Source organism: Ambystoma mexicanum, chromosome 6q (assembly GCF_040938575.1).
Source record: "Ambystoma mexicanum isolate Mex_15411 chromosome 6q, UKY_AmexF1_1, whole genome shotgun sequence".
Lineage (NCBI taxonomy): Eukaryota > Metazoa > Chordata > Amphibia > Caudata > Ambystomatidae > Ambystoma > Ambystoma mexicanum.
Genome location: NC_090937.1, coordinates 1,033,557,516 through 1,033,583,376, shown reverse-complemented (window position 1 = coordinate 1,033,583,376; position 25,861 = coordinate 1,033,557,516). Strand labels below are relative to the sequence as shown.

Below are 25,861 nucleotides of genomic sequence, written 5' to 3'. Positions count from 1 at the left end.
AAGGAGGCCAAAACAGACTGGGCTAAAGAATAGGCGTTCCTTTGGAAACGCATGCTGAGACTCCCGAGTGGTACCCTGCTTGTTGCAATAAGGCATATTTTGGGCATCTCTTCCCTAAGCTCGAGGGTAGAATGGAAAAGAATTGTGCTTCTGCACAGTGTACTGTTTCTTCCTGCATCTATTTTGTTCAAGGATCTTAATCTTTTGCTTATACAGGGAAGGTGTGCTGTCTTTGAGCAGTGGGTGAACTCTGTTTTCCTGTTATTGGCTAGTAAACCGATTGAAGAACTGGAGTATAATCCAAATAAGGTTAAGTAGGTGCATTTTGAGGTAGATTGGATCAGTAGCAAGGCAAAACTGGTGGGCTACAAGATATTTGAACATTTTATAATGGATATTAAACCGTATAATGCGCCTGAGCGAGTCGAAACTATGAAACATCTATTTTATGATTGCCAAGCACTTTCGGAGCTCCGTGTGGTGAGTTTTTTAAAATATATTTTAGTACTCACCCATTTTTATCCTGGTATCATGTGTGGTGTAATGTGTTGAATGATCCTAATGAAGATTGTTCTTTAATGTATGGCATTTCTTCATGCTGAGTTTACCTTTGTATGATGTTCATTTGATTTAGCTGTTTATTATGTGATGAGACTAAAAGTGTGTAAAGTTTGATTTTAATTAAGGCACAAAATAAATATATAAAATTATTTATTGTATTTGTTGGTAGCGCCCAAACTCTGAGGTATCACAGCGTTAAGAAGACATAATATTGTGCGTTACAGGATGGGTAGGAACAGTAAGGTTACATTTCATCAAAGATAGTCGTATTCAAACATAGATTCCCATTTAAATTCAGGGGCGCAGCCTTGGGAACATGGGCTTCCCAGACTCCGCCCACCGGCGCCACTCCCCAGTCCCCATTCCCACGTCAACGGGCCGAATTCACCAGCGCTCCTGGGTTTGGCTTCGGCCATGTAATTCCACGCGCGGATACTTCTTCTCTTCTGTCTTTTTTGTCCTTTTATCATCCAAGAGGACCGCAAGGACTTTGTCAATCAACAATCCAGGCCCAAGATAGGGCCATTCTTTTCCAGCGCACCCCGCAAGGGAGACTCCTTCCATGGACTCACCCGCGCGGGAGGAACCGCATGGGTTCTCATACCAGCACGAGTACCAATGCTAAGTCGGATACCGGCCGCAAGGCCGAGGGGGTCAGTGGATCCTCCCGGTGACAGTGCTGAGGGACCGGAAATTTCTTTTCCTGGGTTTTCACCCGGCTAGACCCTAGTACCGGACAGAGGTCTGAGGGGGCGCCTGTACGCACCACGTACCCCGCAGGGGCAACTCCTCCCTTAGGATGCGCAAGAGCAGGAGGGACATTTCAGGTCCTAATACCAGTGCAGGTACCGAGGCTGCAACAGCTATCGGCCGAGGGGTCGCCAGTCCCTACCGGATGCTGCACTGAGGGGCCACAAGTCTCCATTACCGGACCTATGCCCGAGGGGCTACGCCCTAGTACCGGACAGATGTCCAAGGGGGCTCCTGTACGCACCATATACCCCGTACCCTGCAAAAGCAACTCCTTCACCAGGAAGCGCAGGAGCGGGAAGGAGTTTAGGTCCTGGTACCAGGGCAGGTGTTAGGGAGAATTTTCTTAAAAGGCTAATTTCCCTTACCTATAGAGTCCCCAGCAGCTTTGCTAGATTTCAGGGGTTTATTTTTTTACTCCTGCTAAGAGTGAGACTCTTTTTCCCACTTAGTTGTATTTTGATGTGTTTCAGGCTATTTTTGTGCTTATGGGCTATGGAGCTTTTCTCACTCCATAGGTATCATCTTTTTACATGTGCTTCACACAGCACCCTCAGTGCAGTAACATAGACTCCATACCCTGGGACTGACTACTGTCTCCCAGGGCATGCAAAGTTACCATTGACTTTGCTAGTCAATAGTTATGAACAAAACCAGTACACACCATCTTACTATGGAGGTACTGGGAAGGGTTAATAGTTTTTCCCTGGTGTTCATTTTCGAGAGGGTACTGTCCAGTCCCTCTCTCCAAAGTTTCTGGCTGGTGGCAGTGGTTACTACCATTAATATTCAACCGCAACTATTTTCCTATGGGATTTTCTCATTGTCGAGACTACCACTTTTTATGATAGCCTTTAACAAACCGCCGGGTCATTTTATTATTAACTTTATTACAGTCTTTTTTTTATTTTTTGCCAGATCTTTAATAATATTTCTTTCTCGTGCCTTTCTCTGTAATCCAAACCGAGGTCAGGGCCCTTTGTTCGTCTTTTTGCCGGGCTTCTGGACAGAAGCCCTCTTTTAGGCGCCAGTGAGTCTGGGGTAGACAGGATGTTTGGGAGGGGGAATAGGCACCCTGGACAGTGTTGCCTAAGCAACCCAAGTCGCACTCTGCTCTGATAGGCAGGGGGGGTTATCCCGCCAGGATAACCACCCCGCTGTGTGAGTGACCGCTAGGCTGTATGAGTGGGGGTTTTTCTGCATAAAAGCAGGGACCTGCGGACTGCAAGACAGAAGTCACCACTGGACCTAAGAAATCCGAAGAGGAGAGAAGCCGAAGACATCTGCAATGACTGAACCACCGGTGAAGCCCTGCTGCAGATCCTCACCACTTTTCTCCAATGACCAGAGAAGATCTTCACCTACAAGAGCCTTCTTCCCTTGAGCTGGTGGGGCCAACCAGTTCACCAATCGCCTTCCTCGACCTGCCTTGGTCAAATCACCAGTGCCAAGCACTAGGAGACCGGATAGCCAGGCACCCGTCCACCACGACCGCGGTTTAAAGCAGCATACCTTTTATTCTGTTTTGGCATCACCACGGCCGGCTTCTTCCCTGGGCAGTGCAGTGACTTGAATTTTCCTCCACGACAAGAGCCTCTCTTCCTCTGTTGGATCTCCCGAACTGCAGGAACTACCGCCGCCGCAGGAGCCTCATCCACTTTCAAGGTACATTGTTCCGCCAGGCCTCCCGTTTTGTTGGGTACTGCTAAAGGTGTTTTAAATCCTTTACTTACCTTCTGGGCTGGCCGTCCCTATCGTCTAAGATTATCTTTTTACCTTCTGAACCCTCCTTTTCAACCGTTAAACAAAGACTTGACTGCAGCTACTAGAACCGTTTGATCCTGGGCACATTGCCCTGTACTACCGACTCTGGCACAGGCCCATTGACTCTGGCTAAATCTGTTACAACTGCCTTCTCTAGATTGCTTTTCATCAAGACATGTGTTGGTGCACCTAAACTCTGATAACCACCTTTCCTTCTCCTGTATATATTGAAGTGCCATTTTGCTCGGTTTTCACCTCAGTTTTGTTTATGCTAAAGTATTTCCTTGCTTAACTTGTTCACAATCCAATTGGGAAGTGTTGCTGGTGTGTTTAGGAGTCTATCCCTGTATACCTTGGCCTTTCCCTCCCTCTGAAGAAGTTGTTAGAGTGCCATTTCTGCTTGGTTTACACTGTGCCGTTTTGCTCAGTTTTCACTCGTGCTCAAACTGGTCTACAATTTAAATAGGGAGTTGTGTATACTTTTCTTGACTGTTTTAACTTGCTTTAATAATAGTGATGTGTGTTGACTTAAGAGTGTGTAAAATAAATATATATATTTCTTTTTGATACAAAGCTTTGGTCCGCGTTTCCTTGTACCATAGTACTGTAGTCCTATTGTGTAAACCCTGCATACTGCTCATCTCCCTCTTGAGAGAAGTCTGACTGCTCAACCACAGCTACCAACTAAGTCTTTGTGGTACGGACTGATACCAAAGGGGATTTATTGCATATACCTGTAGTCCTAATCTTCTGTAGTGCTCCCTAAGGGAACTGCATGGGATTCTGCCTAACAGCAGGTACCAGGGCTAAGACAGCTACCAGCCATCAGGCCGAGGGGCTGCAAGGTTCTATTACCGGGTCTACGCCTGAGGTGCTACGCCTTTGATACCAAAGAGTTGTCCGAGGGGGCGCATGTACGCACCACGCAACTCCTTCCCAAGGAAGCGTAGGAGTGGGAGGGACCTTTCAAGTCCTGCTACCAGTGCAGGTACCGAGGTTGTTACTGCTACCGGCTGTCAGGCCCAAGGGTCGACGGATCCTTCCAGACACTGCGATGAAGGACTGCAAGGTTCTATTACCGGGTCTTCGCCTGAGAGGCTACGCCCTAGTACCAGACAGATGACCGAGGGGGTGCCTGTACGCACCACGGACCCTGCGAAAGCTTCTCCCTCCCCAGGAAACGTAGAGCGGGAGGGACCTTTCAGGTCCTGGTACCAGGGCTGGTAACAAGGCGGCTACAGCTACCAGCCGTCAGGCCTAGGGGTAGGGGGATCCTAACAGGCAATTACCGGTCTACACCCGCGGGCTGAGGCCCTAGTACCGGACAGATGTCGGAGTGGGCGCCTGCACACGCCACGCACTCTGCTGGTGTCTCCGTCCAGGAGGCACAAGCACGGGAGGGATCCTCCAGGTTCTTGTACCAGTGCAGGTACCGAGGCTGCTGCTACAGCTTTCGGGCTGAGGAGTCGTGAGATTCTACCGGTGACTGAGCTGAGGGACCGCAAGGTTCTATTACTGGGATTACCCCAATGGAATACACCCTAGTTCCAGACAGATGTCTTTGGGGGGCACCTATACACAGCACTACCGGCAACCTCTCAAAGGGCAATCTGCCTACCAGGCCTCATCCTGAAGTGCAGGGTAGGCCTCAACTGCCACCACCAGGAGTGTTGGAAGAGGCGGGCCCTACGCGGCAAGCACCACGACACAGGCACGCGGTATGCCGCCCTCAAAAGTCCCCTTTGGGGAACAGGTAGGGGAATAAGTTTTCATGTGGGATTGGTCTTCACTTAATACGGCCACGGCATGCCCTTCATTGTCACAGGACCGATGCACCCCGCAGACAGAAGACAGAGTGGTTTCAGGCTGCAACACCCTCAAGGTCCCGCACCTCAAATCGCTACACCGGCCTGCGAAGACTGGTATTCTTGAGAAGCCATGAACCTCAAAAGTTCTTCGCATATAGGTATCATCCTCAAGGAGGTGGTCAGGGACATACTCCCTCTGGTTCTGCCGCTAGCTCCTATGGCCACTGGTTCCAGCGCCTCCGGCTCCTGTGCAGCCCCAGCTGCCCAGGCAAGTACCCACTACACCGACTCCCGTGCCTCGAACGGCCTTGGCAGCCCCACAGTTTCCTTCTCTGCAGCCGGCTTGAGTCAGCACAGCTTCAACCCCATTCGGGGGAGCCTACCAGCAGGCGCCTCCACACCAAGTTTAGGCATGTAGAGGGCCCCCCCCCTTTTGCTGTCGGCACCCTCACAGCCACACTCCTTGGCCACTTCCGGTGCAGCGCCAGGCATGCTCCAAGGGAGGGCTGGCGGAGGCCAAAATGTGTTGCGCAGGGCATAATGGCATCCACAGTGGCGCACATTGACACCTCAGGATGTGCTCTTTGCACCATACTGGCAGGAAGACGGCTGGGCTAGGGGTAACCAGATTCAACCTGGACGCCCAGGAACACATACTGGACCTTTCCTTCAAGGGGTGGGGGGGGAGGGGGCGACCTGTTCCCTTTCACTATGGATTAGGAACTTGATGGGAGGAGGTACAGTCCGCCTGACTGCCGGATCCTTAACCATCCTCACTAGGGCACCCGTAAGGGAAATAGCCGGATGCACGCCCATGCTGGCGCACAAGGTTTGCGGGCCCTTTGATCCTCCCAGCATTGTCCCTGGGCTACCGCCTACTGATCACTCCCTCGCCTCTCTCCTCCCGTCCCACAGTTTGGGACAATAACTCGGTGGGCGCACATTCGCTTGCACGAAGAGAGGCAGGCAGTGGAGGAAGTCCCAGCCTCTCAGCGTGGTCTGGGCTCCTATTCACAGATTTTCACCATACTTGGTTACCCCAGGCATGTATTGTGGAGACATTGTGCACGGGAGTCTGGAGGCCCTCCCTGGATCTGAAGGAGTCTTGCCTTCTTGTACCTATCTGCAGCCCCATCGGTCCTTTCGTAGGGTTAGGATCATGGGCCTTCCATTTCCTATACAAGGTCGATCCTGTGGCCTCAATTCGGACCCCAGGGTCTGTACAGGTTTGGTGAACGCATGGCAGCCCTACTGGGGGCCCAGGGTCACCATGCCTATCCGTGGCTAGACTGGCTCATCAGGACAAGGTCTCCATAGGCGGCCCCCACACCGCCTCCGCCCTTAGGCTTCCACTGCATAAGTTGGGATTTTCCATCAATCTCAAGTCACAGCTGGAACCCAGGCAGACTCTTAACGCTCCTGGGCCTCATCTGGGAAACGAGCTCGGAGAAAAATGTCCCCTAAAGGTCAAGATCACAGCCATCAGAGGTCCAGGGGGCATTTTCTCAGCAGAGCAGTCACCTCGACAGGGTGGTACCAACGCCTAAATTGTAGTTGCACTGCACAGCCTCCTGAAGTCAGGAGAAGGGCTCCCAGTTGGAGCCGGTCAGCATTCCGCCACATCTCTATCACAACCTAGTCGGGTAGAGCACGGACTGTAACTTACTGATAGGCAGGCCCTTTCGTCAGCCAGCTCCGCAGGTTACCGTCGCCACTGACTCATCCTTAGAAGGATAGGAAGCTACCTTGGACTGCCACAGTGTACACGGAGAGGGTTTGGTCAGGAACAGACAGCCCTCGTCAACTGTCTCTAGTTGATGGCCAGCTGGCTCGCCCTCAAGGTCTTTATGACGGCCATCTGGGCCTACCGGTCAGAGGAGGACATTTTTTCTCATCCACCATTCCAGTGGCGAAAAGATATTTGGTGGGCCTCACCAGGCTTTACCCGCCCATCAATGTATTGGGCGCCTGGACGCATAAACCCTCTGAGCCAGTGGCATTCGCGGACATCAGGCTAGTTACCATTAGGTCAGCCCTCTTGGTGGGTCTCATGTCTATATGCTGCATCAGCGAAATTCAAGCCCAGAGGGCATCCGTGCCATACACTACCTTTCACAGGGACAGGGTGTTCCTCGTAACGCTCCCAACTACTTACCGGAGGTAGTCTGTGTTCCACCTAAATGAGGGGGATAGTTCTCTCTTCTTGCTTCGCAGACCCTATGAACCCTGCTCAGAGGGCTCGGCATTGTCTTCATATTAGACGAGTGCCAAAGTACTATCTGGGCAGGACCAAGAGCTTCCGCAAGTCTGACACACTATCACCTTTGGCGGGTCAGGGCCAGAATATCAGGCTTTCAAGGGCTCCATAGCAAGGTGCATAGTGGCCTCCTCAAGGAGGCCTAGGAGGGGCAACACAAACCGCTTCAGGTAAACATGTAGTCCCTCGCAGTCAGAGTCAAGGCCACTACGGTCGCCTTCCAGTGACACGTACCGCGGCAGGTCATCAGTAGGGCGGCCACTTGGCCACTCCCTCGACTTTCTGCAAGCACCACTGTTTGAATGCCGGCTCCAGGTCAGACGCAGCATTCGTGCAGGCAGTATTAAGGAACTTGTTTTCTTAAGGAGGGTCACCTCTCCACCCTGAGGCTACATTCAGTTGTAATCGCCCATACAGTATGGAGGAAAGGGGACGGGGCGTAAGAATAATTACAAGTTACTCACCGTAGTGACTAACATACTCTTAGTCCATAGTCCCCTTTCCTCCATACGTCCCACCATCCTCCCCCCTAATTAAACTGGTATCGCTAGTGCAATTGTAATATTGTCGACACCTCAAGGGGGACTGAGGAGTGGTGCGGTGGCCAGAGTCAGGGAAGCCCATGTTCCCAGGGTCGCGCCCCCACGCGCCTCTAAATTTAAAGGGCAAGAAGATTTTTTCTCTGGTGAAAAGGTTGTCTCCCTTCCCTCGCAAGGGACGTCCATACAGTATGCAGGAAAGGGGCCTATGGACAAAGAGTAAGTTAGTCCCTACGGTGAGTAACTTGTAATTTAATTTAGCAACCAATCTGCTACTCTGGCTGGAAATAGCCGATTTCCAGCAGTACTTACCCCGGGACTGGATAGCAGCTTTTAAATATGAATTGGCTGAAGCAAGATTAATAGCGCAAGATTTGCTGTAAGCATCCAAGCACCACATTGATATGGTTTGACTTGCAATGCACAGCATTTGGCAAGAACAACCTATTGTAACAAGGACGTTCAGGAAAACATCCTAAATCTCCCCTTTAAAGGAAGCAATTTGTTTAATTCATCGACTGATAAGTTGAACAAAAAGAAGACTTCTACCCTTGCTTGCAAGCAACCATTCTCAGATTTTAAATCCAGGAACTTTGGTGGGTTTTGTGGCTACCACGATTTTTCTCATCCTCAGCAACAGCCACCAAGCCTAAAAAACAATGAGTTTTATGTCCGGATCCACTTCTCCCTGGTAGGTGTCAGGATTTTGTATTTTAATCGGGGCTGGCATACCATCTCGGGGGATTCCTGGACCCTCTCTGTGGTCACCAGGGGTTACCGACTAGCCATTCCCCAGTTGTCCTCTCTTCTGCAATTGCGATTACCCATTCTCTTCCAATGTTCTAGAGATCAGAGCAATAGAGAAGGTCCCCCTCTGGAAAGAGGATGCAGGTTTTACTCTTGCCTGTTCACTCTCCCCAAAAAGAACAGGACGGGCCTGCAGGCAGTTCTGGATCGATGTTCCTAAATAGCTGCCTTCCCCTAGAGAAATTGAAGGTGGTTATGCCAGCCCAAATCCGGAATGCTCTGCACCAGGGAGATTGGTTGTGCGCTTTAGATCTAAAGCACACATATGTGCATGTCCCCACCTATGTTGTGCCCAAGGTCACCATCACTTCCAATACCGGGTACTCCCTTTGGGTTTGAATGCCACCCCAGGGTTTTCACATTTGTCTCTTCCTCGACGACTGACTCGTCAGGGCAGACACATGCCAGCAAGCGACAGCGTCTCTCAACACACTGCTAAGTCTTCTGTTCAGTCTGGGGCTCTCGGACAATCACAAAACGTCTTGTTTAATCCAGACTCGGGACATCAGGGTCATTGCTTTCATTTGGAACTCGAGCATGGGCAAAGTATTTCTCAGCCAGGAGAGAATACGGGACATAAAGTTAGAAGTATCACACTTTTCCAGTGTCGGAGATTCACCTTGGTGTAGTGGTTCCAGCACCTGCTAGGCCTTATCTCAGCATCTATCCTAGATCGTCCACTGGCATACCTCAAGATGAGACTTATTCCGCTACAAATATCCGAATCATTGAACCAGGCAATAGAAGCTTAATCGATAAGGATTCTGATACTTCTCGATTGACACCAGATATGCTTTGGTGGAACGATAATACAAACCGTCAGAGAGGATCTGCTAGAGCTTTTAATAATCTTCAGAGCCCTCAAATAGTTTCTACCGATAATTCCGAATTCAAAAGTCCTCTTAAACGACGGTAGGATGGCCATGTTCTATATCAACAAGCAGGGGGAGGGACAAGTCACCCCCTCTATATCGCTTAGTAATCGAACTCTGGAAATGGGTGGCGCGGCATCAGATAGCCTGCTAAATGAACATGCTGGAGATCTATCTGAATACAAAGGCAGGCACCTTGAGTTGCCTTTCTCACGTAACCATTAATGGAAGATGAAGGATTCAGTACTTCAGAGGGTATGAATGAATGGCAGAATAGCTTGCAACCATTCTAAGGTATTGCAGGTTTCCCCAGCGAGGCGTCCCATTGTCGATAACTTTTTTTCTCCAGCTCTGCTGAGCGTTTCGCTATGCTTTGGCCGTCTGCAAGACCGTATGGACACTTTTATTTCTTCCCAGCAGGGAGTTGCTTAATGATGATTGGCGAGCTGCGGGGGTGGGGGAAGGCAGAGGCGACATGAGGTAGATGGGGATAAAGATTATGCCACACCAGCTTTGATGGCATATCTGGCTCTAACTAGTGGTGAGAAGACCGTGGCTGAAAGCTGCATGATTGGCTGCAGGATTGAATATCCCAAAACCACCATTTCTGGTTTTCCTGCCCAGAATGGAGTTTGGGCTCTTCTCCTAGAATACCAAAGAAAATTGTGGTACAGGCACTTGATGTCTTTCAGAGGTTTGTGCAACAAAGGAACTGGCAAGGAGCTAAAACAATAAAGGGGCCTCCTTAATGGTGTTCACCCGCCCCAACCGGGACAAATTACGTTTGACCCATCTATCAATCCGCTATCACTTTCTGCAATATTGGCCGTTCCTTGACTCACATAAAGTTAGACCCCTCTTACTAGTTTTATACCAAGTTCGTTCGGACTGTCGTTGGTCCAATCATTGCTGCAAAAGGGAAAAGGGCTCCTATGACAACATGCGTTAAAGAGAAATAAACCTTTGTTTTGTCCCAGTTAGTTTTGTGATCTGATGCTCTCCAAGACTGAAGTACTCAGCAATAGTGGGCAGTGGATCACCTGGTCTGAGAGCAAAAGTAGAGTTTGTCTGCATAGGGGAGGAGCCCATATCTCAGGAATGTTCCCCCCTGCCCCAAGTCCAATGAAACTTCAGAAGCAGGCGTACCTTGACCAAGTTAACAAACAAAAAGGGGATTGTCTCATGCCTCTCCCCAACCTAAAGACATATGACCATTTGTCATTAGTCATCATGCTCATTGAAGCATACTTGTAGAGTGTTTGAATAGGCGTACAAAGCAGTTTGAAATCAAAAGGCATTCAAGGAAGACCCAACTCACCTGGTCGAATGCCTTCTCTGCATGAAAACTGATGGCTGCCATCAGAGTTTTGTTGGATTTAGGTAGAGCCAGTAGATCAAGCAGCTCCCGGATATGATCTTTACTGTATCTATCCCTTCATGAAGCCCCCACCCCCTGAGTACCATCTGTCAGTTCACCCATTACCGTCTCAAGGCAGGATGCACATTTCTTCAAGGGGATCTTTAGTTCTGCATTAGGCGAAGTGATTGGCCTATAGCCTGTACATTTTTACAGTTGCTTTCCTTTTCCAGGATCAACGTAATTCACCACTCATTGAGTGTTGAAGGCAGCTGCCCAGCCTGCAAATTCTCATTGAGTAAATCGCACAAAACTGTGATGAGATGATCCCTGAACTCCTGATTTAACTCAACCGGTAAACCATTGAGGTTAAGAGACTCATTTTTTTACATGGTGTCAATTTAAGTTACTTGACCTTTTCTTTCATTTTAAACACTTTTGCCATTTTGTCCGTAGAATGTGCTGAATCTGTACAATAAATATGTATAACAGTTTTACAATTCCCTACAAACACTTATTGGAATCTGTAGTGGTAAGGGTTGCTTAATTAAGTTCCACTTTTACGACTTTGTGGCAGTAAGATAACTTTTGTGAGCTTCAAAAGTTGGTATTGTTATGTTGTGGGTTTTGACATTATTTTTCTCATTCTTTTTGTTTTCTTTTTAGTGTTGTATGTACTTCGAAAAAGAGGCTTGATTTCCGCTTTTTCTTTTTTTTAATGGATCATTCTGCCCTATAAATCCCTTAGGCAAATATCAATAACCCACAAGGAAATTGAAGTCTGAACGTAGGCTCATCATTTGACCAAGGTTTGTCTTCTCCTTGTACATGTTTGTAATGGAGCCATTCCTCCCACGGATTCATCATCTTTGAAATATCCCAGTGTTAGGGAGAATTCTCTGTTAAGGCTAATTTCCCAAACCTAGTGAGTCCCCCAGCAGCTTTGCTGGGTTTTTGGGGTTTATTTTTTTTCTCCTGCTAAGAGTGACTCTTTTTTTCTCCCACTGTTAGACATGATTTGAGATATCCTTTGACTTTGTAATGTGTTTTATGGGCTATGGGGTCTTTTACTCCATAGGGTTTCGTGTATTTTTGGTAAGTGTGTTACACAGCACCCTCAGTGCAGTAACACAGGGGTGTCATAGTGACCCCCAAACATAGACTCCATACCCTGGGACTGACTACTGTCTCCCAGGGCATGTAAAGTCACCACTGACTTTACTAGTCTTAAATTGTGAACAGAACCAGTACAAACCATCATATTGTGGAAGTACTGGTAGGGGTAATTAGATTGCCCCTGGGTCTGTTTTTCAAGGGGGCACTGTGCAGTCCCCCCTCGTCGAGTTTCTGGCTGGTGGCAGTAGTTACCACACAAAATATTCCACCGGAATATTTCCTATGGGATTTTCCCATTCATTTTAAACGCACCACTTGGTGCAATGTTAAAGATACCGCTGGGTTATTTATTTAATATTTATTCCCCGGTTGGGTCTTTTTGTCAGGACTCGGTTTTAAAATGGCGCTTGTGTTCGCCTCTGTAACTCCAACCCAAGTCGAGCCCTTTGTTCCACTTTTTGACGGGCTTCTGCACAGAAGCCTCCAAAAGTGGTGCCACTCTGTCTGGGTCTACAGGATGTGTGGGAGGGGGGTTTAGGCACCCTGGACTGAGTTGCCTCGGCAACTCAAGTCGCACTCTTGTGTGATTGGCCCAGTGGTGAGCCGCCCGGCTCACCACTTAGCATGTTTGAATGACAGCTAGGACTGATGAATGGGGGTTTTCTGCATAAAAGCAGGGCTTGGGGACTGGAACTTCAGAAGTCGCCACAGGACCAAAGAATCCGAAGAGGGAGAAGCTGAGCCGACCTGCAACGACGACACCACCGGTGGAGCCCTGCTGAACCGTCTCACCACTTCCCAACGACAGAAAAGATCTTCATCCCGGAGAGTCCTCTTCCTCTGAACTAGTGGGGATAACCAGTTCGCCCTCTTTTCGCCTTCCTGGATCGTCTCGTGGTCGAATCGCCCGTGCCAAGCACCCCGGCGGCCGGATAGCCACACTTCACCACTACCGCGAATAAAAGGGTAGTACCTTTTAACCGGGAAACTCCACGGCTGGTTTCTTCCCTGGCAGTGCAATGACCTCCAGCTTTCCTCCACGTCGAGATCTTCTCTTCCCCTGGACGAAGCACCGACTTGCACCCGCTGCCAGGAACAACTGCCCCCACAGGTACTGTGTCCCGCCTGGTCTCCCTTGCAACAGACTGTTCAAGGTGTCCCGTAAATCCTTCACTCTCTATCCTGGGGTGACTTGGGACTAACTTTTCCTGAACTGACCCAACCCTTTTTGAACTATCTGCAAAGACTTTTTAAAGTAGTATTCAACTGTGTGATCTTGGACACATTCCGCCTTGCTCTCTCCAAGAGTGGGCCTGGCCTATGAACTTTCTTGCTCTAACAGTAGACTCTGCCTTTCTGACTTGTTGTGGTTCTTTTTAAAGTGTTGGTATTGTGTACTTCCTTATTCTGCCTTTTTCCCCTCCCTTTTTAACCAACTGATTGGAGTGCCATCTTAGGTTGAGTGCTCACCTCTGTCTGCAAATAAGTGGTGTTTTATCTAAGACTTGTTCAATAAGTAATCAGGGAGGTATATATATTGATAGTGACTGTGTTTGAACTTGCTTGCCATATTAGTGTCTTTTACAAGTGTGTTTTTAAATAAATAATGATATACTTTTATACCAAAGCTCTGGTCAGTGTTTGCTTGTGCTACTGTATCTCTGTACCTATTTTGTATACTCTATATACTGTCTAGCTCTTCTTGAGAGAAGTCTGGCTGCTCAGCCACAGCCACCAGGTAAATCTTGGTGGTACAGACTGCTACCAATTGGGTTTACTGCCAACACCTGTAGTCCTAAGCCTTTTGCAGTGGTCCCTAAGGTAACTGCACAGGTTTCTGCCTAACACCCAGTTGATGCAGTCGGCACTGAAACCTTTTAACAGCAACCCGGTGGCGCTGTTTGGTTCCGTCCTCGACCAATTAATCTTGTTGTTTCTGTCTTTGGCGGAGTAGACTTCGTTGGTGTGCAAGTACAGGGCAGTCGGCGCCATTTTCCTCGGTTCCTCTTTTTCCGAAGTAATGTGCAAGAACGTGAGACAGTCAAACAAGTTTATTCAAAGCCTGCAAAACTTGTAATTGGTCTGTTTGTAAGAGGTTGCCACTCTGTCTCTTCTGTCTAGGGAAAGACCACAAAATGGGGGAGTCTTGAGTGTTCCAACCCGAGCAGCCATAGACAGAATAGAAGATAGAGTAACCCCAAGATTTTTAACAGACTACACAGGGAACGGGAAGTCACCCAGTGCTGCAGGCCAAAAAGATGGAGTCCAGAGAGCCGGATTAGGAGGGAAACCACCAATCCCTTCAGCCACTTCCTACACATCCAATCCTGACGGCCACCAAGCACTGACTCGAGCACAACGACGCCTCTGCCTGGTTCAGATCTAATCAAACCAGGATCTGGGTGTCATCGGCATAAGAGTAGCACCTGAAGCCGAGGGAGCAGATGAGGCGGATCAAAAGCTGTATGTAGATGTTAAAAAGTGAAGGGGACAAGGAGGAGCCCTGCGTAACACTGCAAGATAAAGGGCAAGAAACGGAAGTGAAAAGGGAAAGTGAGAGATATTGGCCCCTTTCAATCAGGAAAGAAGAAAACCAGGCCAAAACAGCCACGCTGAAGCCAAACAAGAAAGCAAGATCGGATGGTCAGTGTCTAAGGCCGCTGAAAGATCTAACAATATCAGTGCAGCCATTCCACTGCTGTCCACCAGTCTTGCCAGGTCGTTGACAACAGAGACCAGGACACTCTCCGTGCCACGTCCTGAATAAAAGCCTGACTGAAAGGGGTCAAAGAACCCAGTGCCTTCCAAGGAGGAAGAGAGAAGAGGAGAAACCAAAGATTCCAACAGTTCCATAAAAAGAGGTAGAAGTGAAATGGGACAAATTTTAGCAGGCACAGTAGGATCCAGTAACTTCTTAAGGAGGCAGACTAACTATGACCTGTTTTAACTCTACTCGAATAAACCCAGGCTGGCAAGATGCAGAATGGAGACCGCGAACATCCAAATAGACTCTGCAATTCAAATCCTCAATGAACGGCACCATTCTACTGGTAACGTTCAAGCTCTCTGCAGCCTTCAGCACAGTAGACCATCATGAACTGCACAACCACATGGGAATCTGAAAGATGTCCTTCCCTGGTTCACCCACCAAGAACACTGGCATCAGATTGTCCACAGGGATACATCTAATCACAGCCTTTACCAGTAGTGTCCCTCAGGGAACTATCCTCTCGCCCTTTATCTTCAACCTCTAAATGGAAGCGCTGTGAATTCTACTTGGCAAGCACAACATCCATAGTCCTATCCACCAATATACCCAGGATTCACAAACCAACTTGGAAAATAGCATCTATTGAAGACCTTCACCAGCTTAGGGCCTTCCTCGCCCTGATCCAGACCTAATTATTTATACATCCCATTCCCCTATACCCTTGTGAGTTCCTTCTATGAGGAGTCTGGACCGGAGCCATTTTTTTTCTTCCAGAATATAATTCTCTTTATTGCAACGCACATGCAGGATTTCATGCCCCGAGAGGTGCTGGCCTCGCTCACCCAAACATTTTATCCAAACTTGAGGGACTTTAGCCTCAGTCACAGGGAACAGGTTTTCATGTTTTGTTTTCCATTTTCTTTTTGGGGATTTTTTCTTCTTCCCCTATGGCCCCTTGTAGGGTACTCCCCGCTTCCCCCCGTCCCCTCTTTTTTCTTACAAAGCCAGATTATTCTGCTTGGGCCAAGAGCACCGCTGCAGTTTCGTGATGTGCTGTCTGTTTGCTACTTCCCTGTTTTTCCAGATGTGCGAAACCTGTTCTATCATTGTCCTCCACTGCATCCCCAAGACGTCGTAGGTAGTAAACATTTTTTCATAGCACCCAGCCCGGTGACTCCTTCCACATGGTTGCTGGATCAGAGCGGCACCTGGGCAGCTCTTTTCCCAGGGGCAATCCAAAGGTACCCCATAAATGGTTAATGACTAGGGATGAACCCGAGGCACCCTGTAAAGGAGCTCCATCTGGGGCAACCTAGGAGGCTCTCAGCAAAATGGCTATGACCGGGTAGGTGTCTGAGGTTTCCCATAATAGTGGAGTTGGCGGCTAACACCAGGGCCTTTCCAGTGCTTGCACTAAGCTTTCCGATTTACCTCCAACACTGTCAGCCTCACTCTCCTGGACTTTACACTGTGCTTCATGTGTGGGTTCACAAAATGTCTGACGCTGCAAACGGGTCAAAGTGCTGACATTTCAGAACTGATGTTGCAGTGACTCTAAGGACACTCAAGGCTCCTGGAGGTGTGGTAACATCTTGGATTTTCTTCATCCTCCTCAGACACAAAACCCAAACCGTAACTAACTGGTTGGTCCTGCCCGATGTGACTTGGGGTGGGGGGCAGGGTGTCTTGATGAATTAAGATGCCTGGAGAGCCCGCTCGTCAGATCCATGGGTCCAGTCTGTGGCCAAATGGCTGTATTGACTCCCCTTTTTTGTTCCTCTTTCCTATGCTCCCCTCATTCTGGGGCTCCAAGTTGTTTGCCAAAACTAAATCAGGCTTCCCTGAGCACATCTCAGACCTTTACTACTTCAACCTCTCATAAAAAAAAAAATGAACATGTTCTTAATTATCAGTCCGGCACAGATTTGGTCTGCCTTTTCTCAAAGCAACTATCTTTGAAATGCATCTATAGCGTGTATATCTCCCTATTTTTATCCAAGGCCCTCAATTTCTCTGATTCTCTGCGCAGTAGGCAGTTGCAGTAGGGTGTTTTCCTTCAGGTTGAACTTTGCCCCAATGATCCAACTTCATAACTTTCACATACATCCAAGAATGGTTAGTTTGGGTGTCCAGCACCCAGGAGTCTTCCGCTCTCTTCCGTGCGTTCTAGACCTCTTCTTTTATCTTGGCCTGTCAGTGAACCCAGCAAAATCTACCCTGACAGCTTCACTTACCCTGGTCCTTTGTAATATATTGTTGGAAAACTGCTGCATATCATGTCTACCCCACTTCCTACCCAGTCAACATGTCTGTTCTTTCTGCACAGATCCATGTAAGCCTGGTTGATCTAGAGCTTTCTGGAGCCCATGACATATTTGTACTGGCAGTACTGCATTCTCATTTCAAAATGAGAAGAGGTCAACTCCATTTAGTAGGCCTATGCAATCTGTTCTCCTGCCTTCAGTCTATGTTGATCCCCATTAAGCAGGACTTGAGGGGAGATCTTCTGTGGTGGAACGTGGCCAGCAGCCTCTCCATGTGGGTTTCCTCATCCTTTACAGGTATGCTCACATTACTCTTTCCAGCTTGGTGGGTGGTCTCCTGGGGCAAGCTCTAGATTTCTGGTCTCTTGTCCTACTATAAGCAGGACCTGCACATCAATATTCTGGAACTAATGGCCATCTTCAGTGCTGTTCCAGCCTATATGGCAAATATTATGGGCCGTTCAGCAGGTTTAGATTCTTACCAACAGCACCTCAGCCAATTTTTACATCAAACTGGGGTGCCATGACTCCCCAGCTAACAAGGTTGGTTTGTGGGAGTGCACCATCTCACCGGATTTGTACCCAAGCTTTCTACCTTCCAAGGGACTACAATCCAGAAGCTACTTCCTCAGCAAGTTGGACTAGGTCACACTTGAGTGGGAACTTCACCTTCAGGAACTCTAACATGAAGAATTCCTCTCAGTAGATATGTTTGCCTCACATAGCAACCGCCCTCAATTTGCTTATTGCCCGGGCAAGGAATTGGATGTCTCTAGGGGATGCACCATTGATCTCCTGGGAGGGTCTCTTCTACGTCTTCCCTCCTTTTCGAATGGATTGTGTCCTCCCTCGTATTCCTCCTCTTTGATAGCTCCAATATCTAGCTTCAGCTGCTTCTGAAAACATTTTCGGCAGAGGGTGCTGTGCGTCGATGCAGTCGACTTGATGTCCCTCAAGGGCCTCCATCTCGAGGATGTCATCAAAGGCATATATAGCATGTGCAGCGCCCGTTGGCTTTAGTTCTGTTTTTCCAAGTAAGCTTACGCTTGGTGAACTACGGCGTGCTTCAGAAATTTCTTCAACAAATATCAAAAAATGTCTTATTCTTCAGCTCTGACAACCAAGTGCCAAGATTCCAATGCCAAGATGTCGCTGATGGATCCGCATGGGGAGCACAAGACCTCGGTCTGTTCAAAGTGTCAGTCAATGACTGGAAAAGCTCTGAAGGAGCGTAAGGGGAAATTGGCAGTAGTTTGACTCCGTAAGAAATCCCCTTCGACTACCCCGTTGAAAAAGCTTTCTTCCGACGAAGCAAGAGGTGACTCTCCTCGATGGGAAAAAGACAAAAAGATCCAAGTCACAGAGTGGCTCCCACCACTCATTCTCATCGCGGAAGTCAAAGAAAAGGCATCACAAATCGCCTACTTCGACATCCTCGTCCGACTTCTCTCCAGAGATGACTATATCTTGTCCCACTAAGGCCTCTACTCCGGCTGAATGGGAATCATTCAGGCAGGAAATTCTTAGTTTTCGAGAACCAGAATCCCTCGAAGCAAGTAGGCCATGCTCCTACTGCACCTTCTGAAGCCAGTAAGGAAAGGGCTCGAGTCAAATCCTGCGCTGCCTCGAGCCCGGGATGAAGGCCAGATTCCCATTGAGAGCCGTTGAGGCCTTGTCCTGATGAAAAATCGAGGAATCCTTCAGCAATAGGTCAAAAGACAAGTCTGTCGAAGTTGGAGACGCCATCAAAGCCACCAGTACCATCAATGTCAAGCTTCTTCATCAAAGACATAGACGACTCCATTGGCATCTGGCTCGAAACCTTCGAAGCCATCAATGCCTTTACCTCAAATACAGAAAACCCTTACTCCTTTACCAAGGACGGATTTCTTTAAGTGTCTCACTTTTATTTATGAAGATCATGAGCCGTCAGATGATAATGATGCTCCCTTTTGGTTAGCAGTATGGCACACCAAATGTCCCTGATAGTTTGATATCAGAAGAATTCAGTTTGAGATTCCTGCATGAAAATGTACAGAAAGCCAGTGGAGTGGGACACTTGACCAGAATTGGAATTTGGAAAGCTTGAATCAGATGAGCATGCATATGCCTCTTACAGGCAATTAATGATTAAGGTAGTGGATTATCTGCGATGGAGCAGACCTGCCCTCCCGTTCAAACAGTATGACCTCACAGATATCCTGGACTAAGGTCCTCAAAGTGTTCCTATCATATCCTACCCTTTCATGTTGCTCTTCAGAAGAGAGTAAGTGCTAGTTGGGAAGCACGGGAATCAAGTCTAGCAGTAAATAAGGACCTGACACAGAAATACAGACCATCAAGCAGTGACGCCAGCTACTTGTCGAAACACCCTACCCCAGAAAGTCTGGTGGTGCAGGCAGCAACTGCTACCTCCAAGCAGGCTGCTTATCCAACCGTCCCACTGCATTGGATGATAAACGGGTAGATGTCTGGTCTAGGAAGGTATTTTCTGCTGTGAGCATGGCTCCCGAATCACCCAACGCGATATGTGCTGTGGCGAAATGTACTTGCACTCTATGGGACTGTACATCCATGGCGGCTGAACGCGTTCCTGAATGGGGGGGTGGGGAAGAGACGGTTTCTTGACCATTGTAAGAGATTGCAGAGAGGCCATGTGCGAGTCTCTTCAATCGGGTTTGGATTCTGCTGACCGCATCGGCAGAGCCATGGCTGCAAGCACCGTGATACGCGGGTTTGCTTAGTTAAGGAAGCCTGGGTTTGCACAGGATGTGCAGTCTAGACTCCTTGTTATGCCTTTTGGCGGGTCTCATCTTTTTGGCAGCAAGGCTGACGAAAGCCTTGAGAAGCGGCAGATCTCGAAGGCGGCAGTCAAGTCATTTGGTGCTGCTATTAGGCAGCCTCACTCCTTTCACTCTGGTGGAACGTCTAGGAGGGGTAGATCTTTTCACTACTACTCTTCAATTGGAAGAGCGAGAGGAATGGCTGGTCAAAGAGGCCAAAGAAGATTCCCTTGTGGTGGACGAGGGAGAGGTGCAAAGCCAGCCCAAGCAGCAGTATCTTTACCTACAGCCACTGCTTCAGCTGCCTCAAAACCTCTTTGAGGTGTTGACTCACAACAACCCATTGGGAGGCAGACTGTCTCAGCATCTGAAAGAATTGGCGGGGTATTATTTCAGATGCTTGGATATTGCAAACCCATAGCCCAAGGTTACTGCCTCCCTTTCATTCAGCAACCTCGGGATCATCCACCAGGGTGCCATTCTTTAGAGGTTGCAGATCTGTTCCTTGTGCAGGAAAGTTAGAACCTGCTAGAGAAAGGTGCTATAGAGCCAGTACCTGTAACTGAGAGGAACAAAGGATGGTATTCTCCAAATTTCCCAATACCCAAGAAAGACGGAGGACTGAGATCCATCTTGGACTTGGGATACTTGAACAAGGAAGGAAGGACAGGTTCAAGATGGTCACACTTTCTCAGATCCTTCAGGCCCTCCAACTCCAGGATTGGATGGTGTGATTGGACCTTCCGGATGCGTATTTTCATGTGCCAATCCATCTCAAGCACAGAAAGTACCTGAGGTTTCGCCATTGGCAGTTCTCTTTATCAATTTTGAGTTATGTCGTTTGGTCTGACCTCCGCCCCAAGGGTTTTCACAAAACTAATAGTGGTGGTGCCATCAAGTCTCAGGAGTGGGAGGGATTCAATTCTACCCCTACTTGGCCGATAAGGGTGCGTTCTCCTGAACAAGTCCTGGATCATATTAGCGTGATTTGCCACTCTCTCCACAGACTGGGCTTCTCCCTCAATTACAAGGAGTCTCACATGATACCCTCTCAAAAGCTCCAATTAATATGGGCTTTACTGGATACATCCTTGGGAAAGACCTCGCCATCGCCTGCATTTTCCTGGTGCCAGAGGCTTGTCTGAGAATGAGATCCCTTCAGTGGGCTCTCAGGACACAATGGTCTCAATTCTCAGGCAACATGTCAGACCTACTTCAGGTTCCAAGCAGGGTAGCACAGGATCTCCTCTGGTGGGCCTGCAAGGACAATATTCTTAAGGGAGAACCTTTTTGGCAACTATGGCCGGAGATAACTGTGGTGATGGACATCTCACAGAGTGGGGAACCCACGCCGGCGATCTGACAATCCGCAGTCGTTGGTCTCCATCGGAGTCCAAACTACACATCAATCTTTTGGAGCTGAGAGCAATGAGGCTTGCGCTGAAGGCTTTTCTGCCCTCTGTATGGGGAAAGAATGTCCTGATAATGACGGCCAACACAGTGGCCATGTTCTACCTCAAAAAGAGAGGTGTAGGGTCAGCACCACTGTGCAGAGAGGCAATGCAGCTCTGGTTCTGGGCAATTCAAGAAGGAATCTCTCAGCAGTTCACCTTGCCGGAGAGAACACGGCAGTGGGCGATCTGAGCAGGCAAAGCACAATCTCACACGAATGGGAACTAGCTCAGGAAGTCCGTCAAGAGCTCTTCGCCCTTTGGGGAAGCCCTCAAGTGGATCTGTTCACGACAAGTATCAACCGGAAGTCCGAACTGTTCTGCTCCAGGGAATTTCCCCCCAAGATGAACTCTAGGAGACACGTTCGTAGTGGACTGGGCTTTTCCACACCTGTATGCGTTTTCTCCAGTCCCCGTCATTCCTCACGTGATCTGGAGGTTGAGAAAGTTTGGGAAATGCATGATCCTAATTGCTCCGGATTCAGACAGGCGGTCATGATACCCGGACCTTCTGGTATTGTCCATCTGCTCTCCAATAAGTCTTGCACATAGAGAGGACCTTCTCTCACAAGTTTGTGTTCGGGTTCTCCATCCAGAGTTCAAGACACTCAGCCTTCATGAATGGTTTCTGAGACGCTGGGGTACAAGCATTGGTACCTCCCGGATGATGTAATGGAGATTTTGCTTTCAGCCAGAAGGCCAGAAACAAAGTATTTGTACCGCTGCCGTTGGAACAAATGCTGCAGCTGATGCAGGGACAAGAATGTGGACTGTTTGCTTTGCAAAACACCAGAGGTGTTATCCTTTCTGCTGTACTTGGCCAATCTGGGGCTCAATGTTGGAGCCATTAAAGGTTATTTGGCAGCACATTCCATCTTCAAGTGCTTGTCTGAGGAAACTTCATATGTTAAGATACCTTTTGTTGATATCATTTTTGAAGGGTCTCACTGATGTGTTCCCTTCATCTCCTTTTCAGGTTCCCGTTTGGGACCTTAACCTGATGTTCGTTTCATATGCGTGCACCATTTGAACCGCTCCATTCAAGTCCTTTATGACTTCTAACATTCAAGACCATCTTGTTGGTAGTGCTAACATCAGCCCATAGAGTGAGTTAGTTGCAGGTACTATAATCTAAACCACTGTTTACAGTATTTCATAAGGACAAGGTTGTCTTGTTGGTCCAACCTTCATTCCTACCTAATGTCGCATCAGACTTTAATTTAGGACAAAGATAGTGTTGCCCACTTTCTACCCTCCACCTCATCCTGGCAAGGTGGAGAGGTTACACAGACTCGACCCACGATGGGCTCTGAGTTTATACATTTCAAGGTTGTCAAAACCTTGTCTGGATGACCGGACTAATCATAGGATACACTGGTCAAAGGCTGGGACAGGCTGCAACGAAACAGACCTTGTCCACCAGTGTCTCACCTACTTTTAATTTAGCATGCTACCTCTATCACCAGTGAATTGAGGACTCCTCAATGTTTTATAGGTATCACAATTATTCCTTTAATGTTCAAATCTTTTTCATATTTTCAAGTACATAAGATCTTAATTTAATTGTAGGCGGTCAATGCAAAAAGGAAGTGTGATAGCACAAATTCATACTACAAAAATCAGGATGCAAACAAAATGTCCAAACCATATAAAGATGGTGTGGAAATTAGACATATAACTAACAGGCATGCAACTGTTTCCGAATTCCAGTGTGTGATAAAAACATTTTGCTATCTGAGCCAAAAGAATTTGCTATCTTTGCCAAAAGAATGTCTTTTCACTTGAAAACAATCTTCATTTTGTAAGTTGCATTTGAATTGTAACGTGGGCCCACCACAGTATAAGACACATGTTTTTTGTGAATCTGTGTATTTTGTCATATTAAAGGTTGCAGATTTTCCGCAATTAGAAAAAATTTATCAGATAAATTATTTTCATTTTAGGTTAAAGGAAACCTTGCATTAGACGGCGACTCAGATGTAGGAGACATTTTTGATGAAGATAAAGTATGTTTACCATGGCAATGTGAAGAAAATGTTAACATAATATGCACAGTTTCAAGTTTACTATGATTAATTTGTGCATTTGGATTTTACAAATAGGACAAGGATGAAACTGAGGCCGTTAAGCAAGTGGAATCTTGTGAAATGTTTGACCAAATTGAAATTGTTAGTGTAAAATCCGATACCTCTGAACATGAGGAAGATGATGAAAGTGAATGTCTGCCAGTCACTATCAGTAAGTTGCAAAGAGAAAACATTTCCTGCTACAGCGGTTTTATCATCTCTTAAAATGCATGTTACAAGACGAGGTTTTATTTTATAATTTTCTCCATCTAAAGAAGGTGCTTGACTAAAATGAAATTTTTGTCCTAGAGACAGTGGGGCACACTATGAAATTATGCTAACCATAACTGCTCTTTCAAAATATGTGTACACTAATTACCTTTTGTGATATTCGGATGATTGGGATCTAGCTATTTTTTGTTTCTTCGTTACATTAGAATGTATCTTTAAAATGCCACCTTTTTATGTTTTGTTCGAGTTGGGGCCTGACTGGCTTAGAATAAACTACAGTACCGGAATTTCTTGCACTTATGTCCTGGCACACCTGAACCAATCCTCCCACCTCTCCCCCCGCCCTTTATGAATGCTGAGGCATGAAAGCGCACCTGGTGTAGTAATTGACTGGATGTGGGGATGACTGTAGCTGGGATCGTGAGTGCACCCCTCACCCACTTTATGAAAGAAACCATGCTATCTTGCCTTTTGGCTCCAGAGGGATTGCACCAACACCAAGTTGGTCTATGCCCAGGGTCATCTTAAGCACTTTTGGGGCCCCCCTCCACCGAACCAAAGTAATTAAGAAATCCGAATATCTGGTCGTGCCCCCTCTCATCGTGATCACCACCCATAGCTTGAAATGCTGCCTCGCAGCAATCAAAATAAGCATAGGTACTCCCTCTTCAGTCTCATTACCCTCTTAATTCTTGCTGTAATCAGAATTATAAACATGTAACCTATCAAGGGCAACAATAGCAGTCTTATGATAAGGGCACTTGTGTTCCAGCATTGGTGCAGGACATTTATCCTCAATAGTAGCCACAAGAAGGTCTACTGGCCATAGTATAAATGCAGGACACAGATGGTATGAAAAAGGTGCACATAACCCGGAATAAACAGACTCCTCAGATTAGCAGCCTCAGAGAATGTAAAAGTGCAGAAATATGGATACAGGAGACCACTTGGAAGCAAGGAGAAAGCTACACATGCCACAGCATACATAGTGGGTGAAGATTAGAAGCTGCTAGGAAGGTGTCTGTATCCAGACAGACTGAGTTTAGAAGAGGGACCTGGTTTTCAAGTAGTGTACCACTAGAGAGCAAAGATGCAATTGTTTGTGATTTGCAATACACAAATGCTCACTATTAATATAGAGGAAGCAACAATATAGCCAGTGAAACCATGATGCTTTTTTGAAGGTCACACCCTTAGAATGAAATCACTCTGAAAGGAGACAATTTTGAAAGGTTTGGGAAAGTGGTAATTTTGACAGGTTAGACAATACGAGATTAAATGGGATGAAGATCACACATTGGTTAGGAGGTGATGCTCAGATTTGTGCCCACTCTGCAATTTCTGCACTTTAAATTTTATAGATATTTCTTGGAAAGTACACAAATTACATAAACCAATATGACAATTTAAAAAAGAACATTTTTATAGAATTGCATTATGCAAAATTGCAATGGGCAGGTTCATTGCCCATCATTAAGGGAAGTATATAACTACCAGCATTCTAATTGATGTGATCTTAAAAGATTTTATCTCAGTATCTCCTTTGTATTTTAAAGCTCTAAATATGCTTGTGAAATTGTTAGTAATAAACGTCCAGATAATCCTTTGAACTGTACAAAAAAGCGAACAGTTTTTTGTGTTAAATGCGCAAAGCTTAAAATATGCTTTCCAGAGGCCCGACATATCTGTATGCTTGCCAGAGGCCTGCAAGATTTGGTCCTCATTCTTCTGTCTAGAACCCCTTCCACTCAAAAAGCCATTTAAAAAGAATGATCAGGTAATGGGCTAAACAATGCCACGAGCATGTAAGAAGGCAAACTTTTTTCATAAAAGACAGCACTGTACTGTCAATGATATAATAATGATGTGCTATTTATATATCTCTTTCGCTACAGCGCTTTACATAGAACAGATTTATTACCCAACAGAAGTTACTACTCATTTATTGACTGCAGAAAGATGAAAGGCTGAGTTGGCCTTGCCAAGATTCAAACCTGTGATATGCAGATCACAAACACATTGCAGCAGCCAGTGCTGAACATGCTGAGCTATCTTACCAGCATATAAAATTATTTGTCCAGGATTACTGCATCATCTGCTGGCAAAGCCAGGATACAAGAAAGAATGTCTTGGTGTCCCAGTCTTGAATTTGGATACCTAATCACCTCTCCAAACTAACAACTTATGTTCTTTGTTACAGGCAGCTGCCTAGGTTTTACCAATTTCTAGACCTTCACCAGACTGATGCTATGTTTGTTTTTATAGCAACCGCTATCTGTTGCAGGTACATTGCAGATAATGGCACCTTATGTGCTACAAAACAAGGTACATATACATGTAGGATTATCAACTTCAGACATAGAAAAGGCTGAGTCAACCTTGCTGGAATTTGCTTTTCTAATCTTGCCGTTGAAGACAGATCTCTGCAATGAGAGCTTATAACACTGAGCCATCTTTTGAATCATTGCAGCACTCAAGTTTGTCAATATTGTTAGGGAGAATTCTCATTCTATGGCTAATCTCAC

At 47.0% G+C, this 25,861-nt stretch overlaps 1 protein-coding gene across 5 annotated transcripts in view; it reads left to right on the top strand.

The window, feature by feature from the left end:
• PCM1 (pericentriolar material 1) overlaps positions 1-25,861 on the top strand; it is a 2,166,942-nt gene that overhangs the window by 1,729,665 nt on the left and 411,416 nt on the right. For 4 of the 5 annotated variants that reach the window (XM_069631563.1, XM_069631561.1, XM_069631562.1 and 1 more), the window contains 2 exons: positions 22,983-23,045; positions 23,142-23,277. In XM_069631563.1, coding sequence (XP_069487664.1) covers positions 22,983-23,045; positions 23,142-23,277 — 199 coding nt within the window. The remainder of the gene's footprint in view (positions 1-22,982; positions 23,046-23,141; positions 23,278-25,861) is intronic. The other variant, XM_069631564.1, reaches the window with a different exon arrangement.